General features: G+C 46.2%; 1 protein-coding gene across 4 annotated transcripts in view; it reads left to right on the forward strand.

The window, feature by feature from the left end:
* LOC120396043 (3 beta-hydroxysteroid dehydrogenase/Delta 5-->4-isomerase-like) overlaps positions 1–18,560 on the forward strand; it is a 39,211-nt gene extending 20,651 nt beyond the window's left edge. The window contains exons 1-4 of one of the 4 annotated variants that reach the window (XM_039520925.1): positions 298–409; positions 701–923; positions 11,741–11,905; positions 17,599–18,560. In XM_039520925.1, coding sequence (XP_039376859.1) covers positions 770–923; positions 11,741–11,905; positions 17,599–18,413 — 1,134 coding nt within the window. In that variant the 5' untranslated portion in view covers positions 298–409; positions 701–769 and the 3' untranslated portion in view covers positions 18,414–18,560. Of the gene's footprint in view, positions 1–297; positions 410–700; positions 924–11,740; positions 11,906–17,598 lie in introns of those variants that run through there. The other 3 variants (XM_039520926.1, XM_039520927.1, XM_039520928.1) reach the window with 3 other exon arrangements.
* The last annotated feature ends 1,858 nt before the right edge of the window (positions 18,561–20,418 follow it).

The following is a 20,418-nucleotide window of genomic DNA, read 5'->3' on the forward strand; positions in this document are numbered from 1 at the left end:
GCATAAGCCAAACAGGCCGAAACCTCTGAAACAAAACTCACAGTTTGGCCCTTTCCATGGGTTAAGTTAGCGGGAAAGGGTCCGAGCTCCAGCACCGGGCAGAGGCTGCAACAAAAATATTCACAGGGGGATTTTATTTCTGTCCCAGAATGACTAGGCACAAAGGATTACATTTAAACGGGCATTCAGAAGTCAGTTACTTCAAGGATGTTCTCCAAACCGATGAGGAGCGGGTACGGGGGAGTCTTTGTGTCATCATTAATCCAAGGCAAGTGAGGAGGGAGGGAGGGAGGGAAAGGGAGATAAGTGTAGTGCCAGATGTGCAGTACATAAATACCGGCTGCTCTTTAGTTCCTGCCTCCTGAACCCTAGGAAGTTAGAACCAGGGCCAGAGACAGAAGACTGAGAGGTTTATTTATTATATACATTGATTTTAATAGTTAACTTCTTCCAATTTGTGAATTTCCTCATCTTATATATAATATCTAATTAGTAAGTGCTTAGTGATTTGCTGTGAAAAAAATGTATAGGCAACTTCTAATATTAATGTATCAGTGAAGTTAATTGACAGGTTAATGAAGTTGTTGAGTTAGGGTTGGTGTCTGAAACTGGGTTGTTTTTTCCGCTGGAATCCCTTTCTGGTGTTATCACTGATTTCACTGGGCTCCTTGAAGCTGATGCTGTGTCTTTTTCTTCCCAGTCAGGAAGAGGAGCTGCCTTTCCTGGGTCTGGAGCTGGTTGGTTTGCAGCTAGGGAGCAATCAGGTGCCATGTCTTTAGCTGGGGTGAGCTGTCTGGTGACAGGAGCAGGGGGATTTCTTGGCCAGAGAATTGTCCGCTTACTGCTGGAGGAAGAGAAGGAGCTGGCTGAGATCCGAACCCTGGACAAAACCTTTAGCTATGAGGCACGCAGGAATTTTACAAGTAAGTGATTATTGATAGGACAGGGGATTGGAGGGGGATTCTTAAGATACACTCTCAAGTAGAACCTCTTGGAAGGTTTTCCCCTTTTATAGATTTGCAGATCTGGGACTGATTTACCTCAAACATACTGTGTTTCATTTGCATCTCCAGTAAAGATAAGTAAATGTGGCACAAAAATCAGAGATGTTAAAATAAAATGGTAGTAGCTTCACTGGTGACTCTTGGGGCCTCTACATAGTACAGAAGATTATTTATTAGTGTGTTGCAATTAATTGGATGGCACCCACCTAGTTTTCATTAGATGATGTCCACAGGGCAAAATCATTACAAAATTCCTCACCATTGATTAGTGCAAGTGAAGCCAAGAATCAGTTTTCATTTGTGGGCACTGTAGGTCTGCGCTGAAAAGAAGAGAGCCCAGCCCCGGCATATGAGGGAGTGCTGCATGTCAGGATCATGGGACATTGGCAGAGTAGTGTGCGGGGGAGGTCTCTAAGACTGGAACAGTGGGGGATTCTGCAAGTCAAGAATGGGATATGCTGACTGAGCTATTAATTTTTATTATAATAGGGCCCAGCAGCCTCAACCAAGACTGCGGTCCCATTGTGGCAGACAGTATTCAGATAACCTATAGTAGGAGACAGTGCCTGTCCCTAAGAGTTTGCAGTCTAACTAATCAAGACAGAGAAAGGGTGAGAGAAATAGAGTATTATTATCCCTAGCTAGGAAACTGAGGCACAGAGATTAAGTGACTTGTCCAAGGTCACACAGGACGTCTATGGCACAGCAGGGAACCAATATTTTTTAAAATGTCTAAATGACGTAGGAGCTTGAGTCCCATTATCAAAAATGACTTAGGAGCTTACATCCCTTTGACTTGTAATGAGCCTTAGGCTTCTAAGTCACATTTAAACATGTTACCCTCAGTCCAGTGCCTTACCCACCAGATCATCCTTCTCTGCAGCCGTTTTCTTTACGGAATCATCCTGTACAACTGGATAAAGAATAATAATGCTTCTACAGCATTTTAAATCAATTTATAGACTTCTACAGCAGGGATATAATTCTCTATTCATTTGCACAGGGTTTTAGGATAGTTTTTTTGGAGAACTCTGCTGGTTGGTTTCACTCCTATTAAATTCTATGCCAGGTTCCAATAAGGGCTGGCCAATGTCCCCCACAGCTCAGGTAATGCATCTCACACTTTGGCAGCAGCCTGTGCTATTCTAGTCTCAAGGCAGTTCAGACAATGCTGCAAAACCTGCACTCACAAGTGGGCCCAATGTCATGCCCCCGCCCCCCCACTAACGTGTGCTGTTTACTGTTCCTGTAACAGTGTAGCATGAGGTGGAGCATGAGCGTCTTTGTGCTAACTCAGAGCTCTGTGGGGATAATTTAGCCCCCTTAGGAACCAGAGCCACCTTCTGTGTAATGAAACCCTGACTGGCCGCAACAAAGGTCTTTTTTCTCCTTCCATTTAACAGGAAAGCTCCATCCACTATTCCCTAAAACTCTCCCCCACCCAGATCTGTGCACCTTCTCTCTCACACTCTGGGTATTTCTACACTGCAATAAAACAGCTGCATTTGGCCCATGTCAGCTGACTCTGGCTTCCAGGGCTTGGGCTGCAGGGCTATACAATTGCAGTATAGATGTCCAGGCTTGGGCTGGAGCCCAGGCTCTGGGACTCTGAGCCAGGATGTCTACACTGCAATTATACCTGCAGCCCAAGCCCTGCAAGCCAGAGTCAGCTGACACAGGCCAGCCGCAGCTGTTTCATTGCAGTGTAGACATACCCTTTAAGATCTGCCCTCCCTCCACTGCCAAAGCAAGTGACACATTGGCTCTTGGGACTTGCAAATGGAAAGGGGTCAAAATGAGTGGCACCACAAGGTGTCCCAAATATACTTGAACTATCTCTGAATGCCACTCCCCCTCCAAACCCACATAATTAACTTTGAGCAACTACCATCCCCATCTCTGTATCTGTAAATGCACGTCTAGTGACTATGCTTCAGTGATCTCTCTCAGGAGTAAGTGAAACAATTTGAGCCCGTACCCTTATCACAGTCAGTCCCTGACGTACGGATTCCTGTTCCAGATGTAGTGTTGCTGCAAGACCATTGGGCTTGATCCCTCTCACTGACATCCATCTGTTATATCCCAATGTAACTCCATTGGCTTCAGGAGAGTTATTCCTGATTTACACTGGAATGAGAAGTTCTGGGCCATTATAGTCTTATGCACGTACTTATTTCTGGATTTCTTTCAGGCAGCACCGACACAGGCGTGCAGAGCACACTGACGTGTTCATTTCATGAGTTCTTTTAATCTGAATGTCCTTGAAAAACAGGGCATGAAGACGTGCATTTAACAGGTCTTAGCTTTGTATTTGTTTAGGTCAGGGACAGGGACATTCACATTTTGCCTAATCCAGGGCTTCTTGCTGGGCCCCATTCAACTTGTATAAAATAGAGGAGACTGCTGGTTCCTTCATCCTCAGTATGAAGGTGTGCACTGTGGAAGAGTCAGGCCCTAGCATGCAATGGGGCCAGGATTATCCACTCCAAAAAAACGTATTGTGAGTGGAGCCCTGTAGTTTCTGTCATTTAAACCTCCTTATTAAGAATGAATAAGTTAATAGGCCATATTGAAGAACCCAGATCATGGGCTCCACCCTGAAATTTATCTATAGCACTGCCAAGTTTCCCAGTAGTACTCTGGTCTAGTTTATTTGCCCAACATTATATTGCAAGCTTCTTGAAACATTAGAAATATTGTTAGGTGCTCAATTTCTTTCAAGGAGCATTCTTGATCATTTTAAAGCAGCAGCTTTCATGCCTACCGCAGCAGCTCTCACTTACAGAGATTTGTATTTGCCCAGTATTTAAGCATGACGCCTAGTGCCAGATGTTCCAAACATGGACAACTAACTCAGCAGCATTCCGCATTGGGAAGGGTAGTAGGAGATTGGCATATTGTTGTGTATTATTGTTGTTACTGAAGAAAACTGGTTTAGAAGATTCGACTACAGAAAATCTCAATATAGCAGCTGCCGTATTAAATCCAACATTAACGTAGAGCTGCAATTAGATTTGTTTGCCCTTGTAGCTGCACTAACAAGAGACATGCACGGTACCCCTAGGACTTCACAGTAGTATAGCTGATCTGGGACCCATAGAGCACATACATATAAATGGCTCAGCTTCCCAATAATAAATCAGGTCAAGATGTGACAAATCATTTAATTAAATTAAAATAAGATGTGGTTTCACTATTTTTGTTGTGGATGCCTGAGCTACATTCTTTTAATCAGCCATCTATTTATCTAGGAATTGATACAGTCTGCCTGACTGTACCATCTAACTCACAATAACTCAGCAGTAGTTAGGAGCTATTTGAAGGAAGATCAACAATAAAACATATTGGGTAAATTTTCAGAAATGCCTAAGTCACTTAGAAGCCTAAGTTCTACTGACTTTAAGTGTTTGCATGTGTTTTAAACAATATGTAGAAGATAGAGACAAATAGTTTTGGGCAGCTAATATGACTGAATTGGTAAGACAGATGCTGCTTGCCGTAGCACTTATAGTTTATTAGAATAACCATAAATTCCCAAGCACAGACTGACAAGCAACAGGCAGTACCCTTGTTTACAGCTCAGGTGACACAAAGTGTGAGTCATGTAGCAAAACGTCTGCACAGGCTGCCTGCTGTCTTAGAACAGATACAGCCAAGGATTGTATATGCTTGTTGTTCAACAGAATGTACCACAATGAAACAGATGGGTCAAATTTCTGCCCCCTCCCCCAACCCCAAGACACACATGCTTTTCTGGTAGCTGGTTGAAGACCAGACACATAAAAGTCATTTGTTCTTTGTCTCTGACATCCATCTTTGTAATAACCTCCCCTTAGCATTAATACTCCCTCCTCATTGCTCTCCTCATCCTCTCCAGGGCCTAATTTCCCTCTCAGACCAATGTACATCAAGAATAACTCAGATGTGAGTCACTGAACTCAATGCGGGTAAAGCTGATGTAAATGAGAAGTGAATCTGGCCCATGTTGTACTCATGAAGCAATTTCCATTGATTTCAGTGGAACAGGACATGGCCTACAGTGAGCACATTTTAGCCCCACTTCCCAGTATACCTTTGGACCAGGACTCCATTATGCTAGGTACTGTACAAACACATGGATTCTACACTGACTGGATTTTTCTGATGATAATCCTAATGTTAGTAGATGTTAGAACAAGCCCAGTGACTGCATATTTACAGAATATTCACAGGTGTCTGAGTGGGCCCATTTTGCATACACACAAGTAGAAAACTGGTTTAAGGGGTTTTGAAAATGTAAGTAGGTAATAATGTGAGCTATAAAATGAATGAGTATGAGAGAGAATGTATCAGTCACCAGATATGTGGCACTGTTTTTAGATTGTCAAGTATCAGAGGGGTAGCCGTGTGAGTCTGGATCTGTAAAAGCAGCAAAGAGTCTTGTGGCACCTTATAGACTAACAGATGTTTTGGAGCATGAGCTTTCGTGGGTGAATACTCACTTCGTCGGATGCATGTCACAGTGCCACATATCTGGTGACTGATACATTCTCTGTCATACTCATTCATTTTATAGCTCACATTATTACCTACTTACATTTTCATGCATCCGACGAAGTGGGTATTCACCCACGAAAGCTCATGCTCCAAAACGTCTGTTAGTCTATAAGGTGCCACAAGACTCTTTGCTGTTTTTAGATTAAGACTTAGGTCTTCTTATCACTTCATAAACCAGCAGTCAGGTCAGAAAGACTATGTGAAGAAAAATATATGTATATATAAAAACAAATGGAAGAAAGGGGAAGTTGATAGTAATGAACAGAAATCAGAAGTTAGGAATAGTAGAAAATTGATAAGAGAAGCAAAAGAACAGACCGCAAAATCTATGGCCAGCAGCATTAAGGACAATAACAAGGAATTTTTAAAGTATATTAGGAAGAAAAAGAATCCTGCCAGTGGTACTGGTCCATTATTAGATGGAAATGGTAGAATTATCAATAATAATACAGAAAAGGCAGATGTTCTCAATAAATATTTATGTTCTGTACTTGGGGAAATATAGATGATATAGTCTCATCACATGGAGATGATAGCACTCTTTCCATTCCACTAATATTTCTGGAGGATGTTAAGCAGTAGCTACAAAGGTTAGACATGTTTAAATCAGGAGCTCCAGATAACTGGCCTCCAAGAGTTTTAAAAGAGCTGGCTGCATGTTGATTTTCAGTAAGTCCTGGGGCATTGGAGAAGTTTCAGAAGAATGGAAAAAAGCAAATGTTGTGCCAGTTTTTAAAAAAGGGTAAAAGGGATATCAGAGCTGTCAGCCTGATATCAATCCTGGGCAATATAATGGAGAATCTGATATGGGACTCTATTAATAACAAACTAAAGGAGGGTAATATAATTAATGCAAATCAACATGGAGTGATGGAAAATAGATCCAGTCAAACTGATGCAATATCTTTTTTTGATGAGAATGAAAGTTTGGTTGATAAAGGTAATAGTGTTGGTGTAATATATGTAGACTTCTGCACTGCACAACATTTTAATTAAAAAACTAGAACAATATAAAACCATTAAGAACACATTGAATGGATTAGAACTGGCTAACTGATTGGTCTCAAAAGTGTGTTTCCCGTGCGGTCCTGAAGGGCTCAGGTCTTGACCCTGTGCTATTTAACATCTTCCATGACCTAGAAGAGAACAAAAAAATCACACTGATAATGTTTGCAGATGACACAAAAATTGGGGGAGTGGTAAATAATGAAGAGGACAGGTTATTGATTCAGAGTGATCTGGCTTATTTGGTATACAGGGTGCATGCAAAATTATGTGTTTTAATATGGCTAAATGTAAATGTATACATCTAGGAACAAAGAATGTAGGCCATACTTACAGGATGGGGGGAATCAGTGACTCTGAAAAAGATTCTGCTGGATAATCAGCTGAACATGAGCTCCCAATGTGATGCTCTATCCAAAAGAGCTGATGTGATCCAGAAATGCATAAATGCAAATCTGGAGTTGGGGGTTAAAAGGTTATTTTATTTTTGTATTTGGCATTTATGTGACACTGATGGAATGCTGTGTCCAGTTCGGGTGTCTACAGTTCAAAGATGTTGATAAACTGGAGAGGGTTCAGAGAAGTGCCAAGAGAATGATTAAACGATTAGAAACATGCCTTATAGGAGCAGACTCAAGGAGCTGAATCTATTTAGTTTAACAAAGAGAGGGATAAGGGGTGACTTGATCACTTTTTATATGTACCTGCATGGGGAATGAATATTTAATAATGGACTCTTCAATCTAGCAGAGAAAGGTACAACAGGATCAAATGACTGGGCAACAAAAATGATTAGGGGTATGGAACAGCTTCCGTATGAGGAGCAATTAATAAGACTGGAACTTTTCAGCTTGGAAAAGAAATGAGTAAGGGGGGGATATGATTGAGGTCTATAAAATCATGACTGGTGTGGAGAAAGTAGATAAGGAAGTGTTATTTACTTCTTCTCATAATACAAGAACTAGGGGTCACCAAATAAAATTAATAGGCAGCAGGTTTAAAATGAACAAAAGGAAGTATTTCTTCACACAACGCACAGTCAAAAGGTGGAACGCTTTGCCAACAGATGTTGTGAAGGCCAAGACAATAACAGGGTTCAAAAAGGAACTAGATAAATTCATGGAGGATAGGTCCATCAATAGCTATTAGCCGGGGTGGGCAGGAAGTGTGACCCTAGCCTCTGTTTGCCAGAAGCTGGGAATGAGCAACAGGGAATGGATCACTTGATGATAACCTGTTCGTTACCTCTGGGGCACCTGGCATTGGCCACTGTCAGAAAATAGGATACTGGGCTAGATGGACCTTTGGTCTGACCCAGTGATGAGCTGCCAAATTTTTAACAACGGGTTCCCTCCTCCCTCCAAAATTTTAACAGGGGGTTCCCTCCTTCCCCCCCTCCAGGGGGGGGTCGTGCCCCATCCAACCCCTCATGTTCCTTGACACACACACTCCGAGACCCCTGACCCATCTCCCCTTCCCTGTCCCCTGACTGCCCCTTGCCGCCACCCAACCCCTCCTCTCATTCTCAATGGCCCCCCAGAACCCCTACCCCATACAACTACCCCTTCTCTCTGTCCCTGAGTGCCCCCACCACCTCATCCAACCCTGCTCTTTCCTGACTGCTCCCCGGGACCCTTGCCCCCATTCAATCCCCCTGTTCCCTGCCCTCTGACTGCCCTGACCCCTATCCACCCCCTTACCACACTGCCTGGGGACCGGGTCCACTCTGCCAGGACCACGACCAGCGCCGCGGGGCCCAACTCCCCGAGCCCGGCCGGACCAGAGCAGGCACCGCTCGGCCCGACTCCCCGGGCCGGCACCGGGGCCCAGCCGCCCCCCCCCAGGGACCCCTGCCCCATCCACCCCCCTTCCCTGTACCCTGAGTACCCTCCGCCGCCCCATCCAACCCCTCCTCTCATTCCTGATGGACCCCCAGGACCCCTGCCCCATCCAACCACCCCTTCTCTCTGTCCCCTGACTGCCCCTGTAACCCTTGCCCCTGACTGCCTCCCACCGCCCCATCCAACCCCTGATCCTTTCTGACTGCCCCCCCAGGACCCTGGCCCCCGTTCAATCCCCCGGTTCCCTGCCCTCTGACCCCCCCACCCCCAAACTCCCCTACCCTCTCTCCAACACCCCCTCCCTGCCCCCTTACCGCGCTGCCTGGACGTGGCTGGGCCGGGACAGGAGTCGCGCGGCCGGAGCCGGAGGATGCGGCGGGAGCCCAGCGGCCAGAGCCAGGTGGCTGGCCGGGTGGAGCCAGGGAGGGCTGCGGCCAGAGCTGGAGCCGGGCAGCCGGGGCCGCCGCCACGCCCAGACCCGCGCTGCCGGAGCCCGGCCCCCTGGCAAAACAGCAGGGGCGGCTGGAGCCACGGGGCCAGGCCGGGCTGGAGGTGGGGGGCCGTGTCCAGAGCCGAGCATCCCGGTAGGGGGGGGCCTGGGGGGGTGCGGCTGGAGCCGGGCGGCCGGGTAGGGGTTCGGGGGTCGGGACGCGGGCCGGGAGGGTCACGGCCAGGGCCGGGGACGCGGGCCGTGCCGCAGCCGGTGAGGGTCGGGCGGGGACCCGGGGCCGGGGCCGGGCAGGGTCGCGGCCGGGAACGCGGGGGGGGGGGGGACGCAGCCAGGGAGGGTCGGGCGGGGACCCAGGGACGGGGGGGGGGGGGCGGGGTGGCCGGGCAGGGTTGCGGCCGGGGAGGCGGGGACGGGCCGCGGCCAGGGACCGGCCGGGGCACACGCCCCCCGCTAGTTTCGTACCTCAGCGTCGTCTTCCTGGGCCGGGGAAGCCTGCTTGCTTCTCAGCCCTCCCAGGCTTCCCGCGCGAACAGCTGATTCGCGGGAAGCCGTGGGGGAGGAGAAGCAAGGAGGAGCTTCATGGTAGGAGGTGGAGGCAGAATTCGCAACGGTTCGCGCGAACCGTTTGCTAAAATTAGACGCCGGACAGAGAACTTTAGCATCCGGTTGCGAACCGTCTGCAGCTCACCCCTGGTCTGACCCAGTATGGCGGTTTTTATGTTCTTAAGTTGAAGCTAGACAAATTCAGACTGGGAATAAAGTGCACATTTTAAACAATAAATGTAAATTAACCATTGGAACAATTTTCCAAGGGTTGTGCTGGATTCTCCATCACTGACAGTTTTTTAATTAAGATTGGATGTTTTTTCTAAAAGCTCTGCTCTAGGAATTATTTTGTAGAAGTTCTGTATTATACAGGAGGTCAGACTAGATCAGGGGTCTCAAACGCAAATGACCACGAGGGCCACATGAGGACTAGTACATTGGCCCGAGGGCTGCATCACTGACACCCCCCTTCCCAATGCCTCTGGCCCTGCCCCTACTCCACCCCTTCCATGAGGCCCTGCCCCTTCCCTGCCTCTTCCCACCCCTTCCCCACCCCCATTCCAACCCCTTCCCCAAATCCCCGGCCCTGCCTCGCCTCTTCTCCGCTTCCTCCTGAGCATGCGGCTCCCCGCTCCTCCTCATCCCTCCTGGAAAGCGCTAAGCACCACCAAACAGCTGTTTGGCAGCAGGAAGCGCCTGGAGGTAGGCAGAACAGCTGGGAAGCAGCGTGCTGGAAGGGGCAGGTGAGGGAGTTTGGTGGCCGCAGGAAATAACTCGGGCGGGCGGGGAGATTGGCAGGCCGCAGCAAATAATTCTGCGGACTGCAGCCACATATTTGAGGCCCCTGGACTAGATGATCACAAAGATCCCTTCTGACTTCAGAATCTATGACTAGGTTAGTCTCCTGAGGATTGTAATACACTTTGGCCTAATTCCAGTTGTTGGGTTTAGTATGGGGGATTGGGTGGTATTGGTGACCTTTGATATATAAAGGAGGTCAGATTAGATGATCACAATGGTCCCTTGTGGCTTTCGAATCTATGAAAAAGATGCATTAAAATAGTTTTTTTTTAATTAATAAAAGTTCATTACTGTCATATTAAATCGGCAATGGGATACCCACAGAGAAAACTTCTTAAAAGCTCTTTGTATTCAGTGCCAAAGCACTATACATATATTAGCCTTTCATCCTTAAAAATCTGGGGTGGTAGCCTGGCTCAACTGAAGTCAGTGGTTAAACTCTAGGATTTCACCCCTGGATTTCAATTGTGGCTCAGGCTGTAAGTGAAATAAACTGGGGTTGGGGGGGGGGGGTGTCCCTTGCCTGAAATGGCCATTTGTTAACATCATAATACTGTAGCTGTCACAGCATAAGAGACTATAAGACGGGGTTGGCACCACCATGTTGCGTGACAGACACTTGACAAAATTACCGTACTTAGTGCCGGACGTTGGGGCACAGCAGAACTTGGGAGCAATGTATGACCTAGGGCTGGATTTGTAGAGGTACTGCAGGTCAGGACTGAGATGAAGCCAAACCAGCTCTAGGACAGCAGGTTTGCTGCAGGTCAGGCTTGAGGTACATTAGCAGATGTGTGTGTGGAGCCCAGGCCTGGAAAAGCAGCAGTCTGGCAAGTCAGGACGAGGTGTATCAAGAGAGCAGAGTCTAGAGCCTAACACTGGACTAACAGGAGGTGCTGCAGATTAAAACTGTAGTGCTTTATGAAAGCTGAGACTGGGGTCCAGCCCTGGAGTAGCACGGAGTTCAGGACTTACAGGCCTCAGAAAGATATGGGAGAACTGCATTGGAAGAGCTGTGGGAATAGAGCTGGAAGAACAAGGAGGTTTATTGGACAGGATTTGTGTGCATCTGCAGAGCTGTGTGTGCATCTCACAACTGGAGGGATGCTGCCAGTCATCTTTAAGGGAAACGCCTACTTTCATGAGTAGCAAAGCATCACACGTATCAACCTATGTACTGCACAATGTGCACGAAAAAGAGATTTGTAGCCCTGCTGTAGGCAGTTTTCTGGGACTTGCTGGCACTGAAAGATGTTTTTTTTTTTTTAAAAAAGGACCAGAGTGTATGTTTGCTCCAAACACATTCCAGAAATTAGCAAATATAAGAATTATATAAAACTGTAACTAGAGCTTAAAAGAATATAGCCAGTGGGAAAAGGCCATATAGTTTGCCTGCCCCCATAATATCCCTCAGCCCAAGCAGTCAGTACTCTACAACTGCAACCATGAGATCAGCATAAGCATTTCTCTTGGCTGGGCGCCTCACCACTCCCTTTATTATGCTTCTTTGACATGCCAAGGAAGGCCTCTTTCTTTGTTTCATGTTGCTCTTGCAGATTTCAAGAGTCAGACTGTGGTGAAGATCCTGGAAGGGGACATCCGGGATGCTAAGTTCTTGAACAGCGCCTGCCAGGGTGTCTCCCTTGTCATCCATACAGCATCCATCATTGACACCTTGGGCCTTGTAGAGAAGCAGCTGCTCTGGGAAGTCAATGTAACGGGTGAGCAGAGTGGATTTCCTTTATTGTTTTAAGCCGTGAGTCTATAGCAATGACCATCATCTGCCTAGGGAAGGACACAGTTGTCGTGACCGAGCACCTGATTCACAGGGTTGCCCTGCTGTGCCTTGTGCAGTCATTTACCCTTGGCCAAAGTGTGTGTAAAACTTTGCTGGGCTGATTGGGTAACATTGTGCACCTACTTTGCAGCAGTGGAAAGATGCAGGGCAATGCAAAAATCAGGCCCTGAGACTAGAATGAGGGACTTCAGGGAGAGAGAAGACACCTATTAATTCCTATCTTCTGTCACACATTTCCCTGCCCCCCAAGGTGCAGTGCAAAATTATTCCCTACACCAACAGTAGTTTGGCTTTGGGCATAGATTGTCAGTCTTGTTCTGACTGGGCCTTTTCAGTACCCACACACATCAAAAGGAGGAGAATCCCCATGCCCACCATGTTAACTGGCTGAAAAATGCACAGAAAGGTATTTTTAATATCACTTCCTTCCACAGCCCCCCCTTCCAGCACCTATTCCCCTTCTCCTCCATGGCTGCAGAGATTTGGCTGTGTTTAAAGTATTACGGTTTTATATGCAATTACCCTCATCTCCTATAACCACCTCCTGGGACTCTCCCAGGCCTGTGCTTCCCCGTTCCTTTCCCCCCTCTCTTCACCCTTGTCCTTCCCTCTGCCTTTTTCCCTGCAATCAAACCTCAAAGGTAGGAGGGGTTCTAGGTCCTCCCAGACGCTCACTGTTAAAATTCCTCATCAAACTGAAGGGTTTAAGTGATTTCCCTGTCAGTGATGGCGTCCCCCTTTCCAGATTCTCCTAAACCAGCTGTGCCATCATCTGTCTCTGGGCCTCTTTCAAATAGTGCTGAAAAGCAAATATTGTCCTGCTGAAATGCTCCAGGTTTCATCAAATGTCAGGGAATTTCAATACATTTCCCAAGAAAAGGAGACCCCGCTACTCTCCTCCCTCACACCAGATCATTATCCCCACTTGAAGTTATGCTTTGAGCCCTGCACTGTGCTCCCCCAGTACTCAGTGGATCCCTAGAGCTGTGTCACTCAAAACTAGTTGATCTGCCCCGTTCTGCCATCCCCTGCCTTGGCTGAGAGAGCGTTTTTGTTTAAATGACTATACTTCCCGGTCCTTCATGCCTCGCAACAGCAGGCATGGACCTGGGACATAGGGCTTCTCACAGGCAAACGGAAACATATTTGTGGGAATCCCTTGTTTGGATATTGGCCGCCCATCATTGTTCAGATTAAAATTACTGCTTTTCCCTGTAGCCAGGCGTGTTAGAACATAGCAAGCGCTGCTCCATGGCCACTCACTAGGACTGCTGTGAGGGGGCTCCAGAGATACAAAGGTTTGGATTCCCCTCACAGAAGTCTGATGGCTGGCTTGAAGGGAGCACCCAGCTGGATCTAGGACACTTAGCTTCATTGGAGGCAGCTGGGGTTACATTTCAGTTATAGTTCATGGTGGGAAAGAAGAGGAGGAAGGGAAGGGAAATTGTGGGAAAGAAGGAGGGAAAGGGAGAGAGGCAAGTGGCAGTCTGAATCTGCTTCTGTTACCCATGAGCTCAGCAGCCAGCACCTTTAATTCTATCTGTTCAGTAGAAAGTGTGAATTGAAAGTGCCCACAAATTTCAGCAGAGAAGGCAGCTGGCCAGGCTCCTGGTGGAAGGGGACAGGGAGAAATCTGGGAACTTTAGGGAAAAAGCATCTATGGATGGTGCATATATATACACACATACTAAATATAAAAAATATATATACACCTCTACCCCAATATAACGTGACCCGATATAACATAATTCGGATATAACGTGGTAAAGCAGCACTCCAGGGGGGGCGGGGCTGCGCACTCCAGCAGCTCAAAGCTAGTTCGATATAACACGGTTTCACCTACAACGTGGTAAGATTTTTTGGCTCCCGGGGACAGCATTATATCGGGGTAGAGGTGTACTAACTTAGAAAGGGTATTTATAATTCTCCCCCTCATTATTTTCTCTTCCACTACATATTTTTTCACAGCAGAATACATTACATAAAATCCTATGAAAGCCAAATTTGTTAATGGTTATAACAGGAGAGAGGCTGGGGAGCTGGAGCTGAGTATGCCCAATCCCTTCCTTTAGGCAGGAGGGTGTTAGGCAGTGGCAGAATTTTGAAAAGTCTTTGCACATTTATAAAACAACCTCAAAGTCCCTCTAAACAGCAAGTGTCTCTACAATGTTCTTACTACAGCTAGAAACTAAAAACTAAGGCTGAATGGAAAGTGTTTAGTAGAATTACCTGTAGAGAGCACCTGATAGCCTAGCAATCCTGCTCCTAGGCCTCAAAACCAGAGAGAAAGACAGGTGCAGAGAGCACCAAGGAAACCCAAAACACACTTCCCAGTGTGCAGTAAGTACTGAAGTCCCCCTCAGGCTCCACCCGAGAACACTAGCTCATTAGTGCTCTGCTGCCTTGCGGCCATCCCAGCACCCAGCTACATATAGCACCTCAGGATGAACCTTGTGTTTCTGCTTGATAACTAACCTCATCTAATAAAGGTACATGTCAAGCACACATAGGCAGTGACACTTACAAGCGCCAGACCGCAGACATTGATCAAGCTCCAATTCTGATTCACTCATGTTGTTAAAGAATTTTTCTGTTTAAATTATCAAGTCAGGATCCATACTGGGAGGATAAAGGCCTGGCCTCCTGCACAGGATCCACAGGGGCTGGAGCTGAGGCCACCAGCTTATTCTGTGGAGATGCAGGGTGTGAGAGGGAATGCTGCCTCTCTCAACCTCCCCTCCAATTGAATTATCTGGGAGGAGCCCTCATGGCCTTTTCCTCCATCAAAGCTCCCTCTCATGAGTTTTGCTGCAGGGAGCAGCTGACCCCAAGCAAGGACCTTGGGATCTGGCCCAATACCATCAAGCGTTTGCATTTCCCTCCACCTCATGGAGAGCTCATTGCAAAGCTCCTAGGGGACTTTATAAAAATTAAATGCAATGAAGAGTGAAACATTGGGTCTGAGAATTCAAACCCCTAAGAATCGGGAAAGGGAGAAGTTAAGTTGAGAGCAACCTAAACCAGTGGTTCTCAAACTAGGGCTGCCACTTGTTCAGGGAAAGCCCCTGGTGGGCCGGGCAGGTTCAGCCGATCATGGCTCCCACTGGCCGCGGTTCGCTGCTCCAGGCCAATGGGGGCTACAGGCAGCAGCGCGTGCCGAGGGACGTGCTGGCCACCCTTCCTTCAGCCCCCATTGGCCTGGAACAGCGAACCGCGGCCAGTGGGAGCCGCGATCGGCCGAACCTGCAGACACGGCAGGTAAACAAACCGGCCAGGCCCGCCAGGGGCTTTCCCTGAACAAGCGGTGGTCCTAGTTTTGAGAACCACTGGCCTAAACCAGGCTCTCTCTGCCACACAATCACATACAACTTATCAGTGGTCCAGCTAGTTTTTGTTTGGTGGGTTTTGTTAGTTTGTCCATGCCCTTATTCCATCCTGACTCAGGTAAAATTTCCTCTCAAATCAATGGGACTACTCATGTAAGTAAATAACACTTATGTGAGTAGGAATTTACAGCACTGGTCCATCAAATAAATATACACTACATGACATATGAGCAAATTAACATTGCTGTGAGTACCTGAACTTTTGTATTTCCACAATATTTTATTTTAAATCCACATTCTTAATACAATTATCTATGCATTTAAATATATCGGGGTCAGAGCTGTATTGAACAGATCCTACTTCTGAAGATCTCCCCCTCCCCCCAAATTTTGTACCTCGCTAGTTTTTCATTACTTTTAAAAAAACTTCACTGGCATGGAAAACTAATTAAGAACTTTCCCTAAAACCCTGTATTGCTTGTCATCTAGACATACTGACTTATGTGAATTAAATTTTTGTAACTATTTTATACTTGGCTGCAAAACAAGTGGGTTTTTTTAAAACAAGGTCTTCATTACTTCCTAGCTGTTCAAACATCTTTTCTTTATTTTTCTTGTTAAAGACTGAAGGAGTTCAGTATGTCAGTCAGGTTAAAGTCAATAATTCCTCCCACTTCACTTCTCATTATTAAACAAATCTAAATTTTTCATCAGTATTTCTTTTTCCTTTGATAAAACTACAAAAGCCTTTTTTATTCCCCATAGTCCCTTTGGCAATATTAACCCGTTCTGCATTTTGCTTGCTTTGTCTTTTCCACTAACAAACTGAATAGTCTTGCTTGGACATTTCCCTCCTTTATTTCTAGCTATTATTAATTTAACACTCAGATCTTTGATTTCTGAAGCCATGTTGGGAATTTATTGTTTATTTAATTTTGTCTGTTTTGTTGTGCTTGGAAGACAAAGTTGAGCATGCAGCCTTTGGTGTATGCATTATAATAGCATTTAATTTGAAAAATAATGTGATTGTGCATTTAAAAAACACTTATATTCCATAAAGAAAGCTATGGTAAAGACAGCATCAAGGTTCTAAAGAGAAAAGCAACAGTCAGGAAATGCCAAAGTGAAGGATCCACTCTGCTCCCTGTACATTATAATATAGTCTTTGATTACATGATTATATACATTATCTTTGCAGCATCCTACTTGATTCAAGGCCTGATCCAAAGCTGATTGAAGTCAATGGAAAGGTTACCACTGAATAAAGCTGATTTTGGATCAAGCCCTCAGGCTGCAGTTTAAACAAAAGCATTTTAAAAACATTTCGCAAAGCACTTAAGCATATGTTTCTGTCTCAAGGAGGGACTGTAACACTGGGGCCTCAGTACACAGGATGGATGGTGCATAATAAATGAGGTGGTGTTTTAAAGATCCCTGCCTCAACTGTGTAAATTTGAAGTTAATGAAATTACTTTGAGTTTACACTAGTATAAGTGAAAGCAAAATGTAACCCTTCAGTGCACAGCCTAGACAGTATACAGACCAAACCAAAAACCAGTAGTAGTTTGATTAAAGAGCATGTATATGCTTTATCCTTGTATAACTCAAACAGCTGAGTTGACCCCCTCTTCCCAACTAAAAAAATAAATAAATCCAAAAATATTCAGTTTGGTTGAACCTACCACCTAATTCAAAACAGGATTCCTGTCAGCCTCCAGAGTAGGGAACTGATAGTTTCAGGGGGAGCTGTGGACAGCTGTTTCAAGAGATGCTATTTCAAGCTAACAACTATACCTTCCCCTGGTTGGGGAGGACTAAATCTGAATCTCCATCAGCAGGGATCACTCTGGCTGCAAGCAAACTAGGTAGCGGCCTAAGGCGGCAGATTGCTGAGCAAATCCATTTTGGGGGCTTGTCCGCACAGGGCTGCAGATTGGTCTACTGAGGTGTGAATGGCAAAGCGCTCTAACATGCAGCACTCTCACTGCCCCATGTGGACCCTGCTGGCATGAACTAAAAAGTACCTAGTTCACATTGATGTAATCCTCTTTCAAGCAGGATTACAGTAACACACACTAGCTACCTTTGTTTTAGTTCATGCCAGCAGGGTCTACACAGGGCAGTCAGAGTGCTCTGCTCCTCCCACCCCCACCCCCGCAGAGTGGTCTGCGGTGCCAGGTAGTCAAGTGGGTAGGCTATTTTGAGTATGGCGGCAGATTGTCTTGAGCGGCCTCTGTCCATCAGGCAGTACAGTTATCTACTGCTTTACTAACATGTTCCTCTTTTCAAGGTACCCAGCTACTGCTGGATGCCTGTGTCCACAGTAATGTCCAGCACTTCATCTACACCAGTACCATAGAAGTGACAGGCCCAAACTGCAGAGGGGACCCCATCTGCAATGGGGATGAAGATACAGCCTACGAGAGCACATCAGGATTTCCTTATGCCCAGAGTAAGAGACTGGCAGAGACATCTGTGCTGAAGGCAAATGGCCAGGCGCTGAAGGATGGTGGCATCTTCCTGACATGTGCCTTGAGGTCCATGTACATCTTTGGAGAAGAATCCCCATTTCTCCAGAATCACCTGGATAAAAGCCTCTTGAATAAAAATGTCTACCTGCGGATTTCTAGGAAGGAGGCTCTGGTGAATCCTGTATATGTGGGAAACATTGCATGGGCTCACATCCAGGTGGCTAAAGCCCTGAGGAACCCGGAAAAAGCCAAGCACGTCCAAGGGCACTTCTACTACATCTCTGATGACACTCCTCACATGAGCTATGCTGACCTAAATTATGAGCTGACCAAGGAGCTGGGGTTTGGGATTGAGCCCCACCCGCCCATGCCGCTGATGATGCTGTACTACTTTGCGCTACTGCTGGAGATTGTGAGCTTCCTGCTTAGGCCCTTTGTCAAATACATCCCCTCCACCAACCGTCACCTTGTGATCTTGCTGAACACGCAGTTCACATTCTCCTACGGGAAGGCATGGCGGGATTTTGGCTACGTGCCCCGCTACAAATGGAAAGAGGCCAAGCAGCGTACCAGCCAGTGGATTGGCTCAGTGATTCCGCAAAGGAGGGAGTACCTGAAAAACAAGGCTGCCTAAGCTGGAGAGAAGCTGAAGCATGGCATGACGAACAAGCCCATGAGCCACAGGTGAGGTGGAGGAATTGCAGTAAAAGACAGCAAAGCATTGAAATGTGAAATCTGTGTAATGAAAAATTGGAATGAATAAAGAATATGAAACGCTTCATTTGTTTGTGGTGGATGGGCTGATTTGTTATCAGTTACTGTATAATCTACAGCCACCTCTTCCTCTTGGCAACACAGATATTTTTATTTGAGTAGAGTCCCTTCTGAAATATACTCAGCCCTTCCCTTTCTCTTAACTTTATCTGAGACTTTTGGAAAAGGAGTAAAGGCTCCATTATTATCTCTCCCAGCAGTGTTTGGATACCCACACACACATACCACACTCCACTTACCATCATCAGATTATATCCATTGTGGCAAAGTTCCTCCTCTCCTCTAGTAGGTCCTGCGCTTATTGGCGGATTTCTTCCCCTCAGTGGTTTTCCCCTTGGATGAAACCCATAGTCTGGATCAACTCCTCCTATGTCTGATTAGGAGTAGCAGGGCTAGGGGGGAACCCGGGCCCGCCCTCTACTCCAGGTTCCAACCCAGGGCCCTGTGAATTGCAGCAGTCTCTATAGTGCTACATGTAACCGCTGCTTGACTGCTACAGCTCCCTGGGCTACTTCCCCATAGCCTCCTTCAAACACCTTCTTTATCCTCACCACAGGATCCTCCTGGTGTCTGATGCTGCTTGATTGTATGGTGTTTTCCTCAATCCTCCAGTAGTACCCCCTCTCAGTTCTTAGCTCCTTGTGTCTCTTGCTCCCAGCTCCCCATGCACACTTCTTTCCTCTGGCTCCTCCTCCCTAGACTAGAGTGAGCTCCCCTTTTTATACCAGGTGCCTTGATTAGCCTGTCCTGATTGGCTGCAGGTGCTCCAATCAATGTAGCTCTCTCCGGTGCCTTCTAGAAAGTTCTTAATTGGCCCCAGGTGCCTTGATTAGCCTGGAGCAACTGCCATTTTGGTTCCCATGGTACTAGGGATTTGCTTAGCCTGGAGCTAACATACTTGCTCCTCAATACTTTCTTGTAGCCATCCGGCCTTGCTCCATTACACCATATAAAACAAGTGGGAGCAACCTGACTGTAGAAGCTCTTATAACAAGTAGGGACAGTAGTCCACCTTTTCAAAGTGGTGTCTAATATTTTTGTTTCCTTGTTTAGGATCCAACTTTAGATACCTTTCTTAGGTGCCCATATATGGGCTTCAGCTTCTAACATTATGCCCCCATTTTTGAAAATATATATGGAAAATTTCCTGATATGATGTGTGTTAGTCAACTGGGTAAAACAAGTTCTACTGTTCCTGATTCTGTCGCTGATTTGCTGGGTTAAATTGATCACGTCACTAACCTTCTTGTGCCTCAGTTTCCCTTAGCTGCATTACAAGGAGACCACCACCTACTCCCCGGACAGTTGTGAAGATTAGTTAGCTAATGTCTACCTATCAATTTGAATGTGCAAAGCACTATATAAGTGCAAAGTAACATTCTATTAGTGCTTTGTGGTGGGTGATGCCCTTGACTATCTTAAGGCTGTCAGCCTATAGCCCCTTAACTTGCCAATTACGTAACTATGGTGAATTTGATGGAAGCCCAGTAAGAGCAAAGGACAAAGGCTATAACAAAATTAAGAAAACAGACGCTGCAGGAAAGCCATGGTACCTAGAGGGGGTTTCCCTGCAAACTTCATAGATTCCAAGGCCAGAAGGGACAGCTGTGGTAATTTAGGCTGACCTCTGTATAACACAGGCCACAGAACTTCCCCAAAATAATTCCATTTGAACTAAAGCGTATCTTTTTCAAAGAAAACCAATCCTAATTTTAAAATGTCCAGTGCTGGAGAATCCACCACCATCCTGGGTAATGGTTCCAACAGTTAATGACCCTCACTGTTAAAAAATTACACCTTATTTCCAGTCTGAATTGTCTAGCCTGTAGAATAACAAATAATGTTGCAAGAGAATTCCATGGGAC

The sequence above is a fragment of the Mauremys reevesii genome, linkage group 1, assembly GCF_016161935.1.
Source record: "Mauremys reevesii isolate NIE-2019 linkage group 1, ASM1616193v1, whole genome shotgun sequence".
In the NCBI taxonomy this organism is placed as follows: domain Eukaryota; kingdom Metazoa; phylum Chordata; order Testudines; family Geoemydidae; genus Mauremys; species Mauremys reevesii.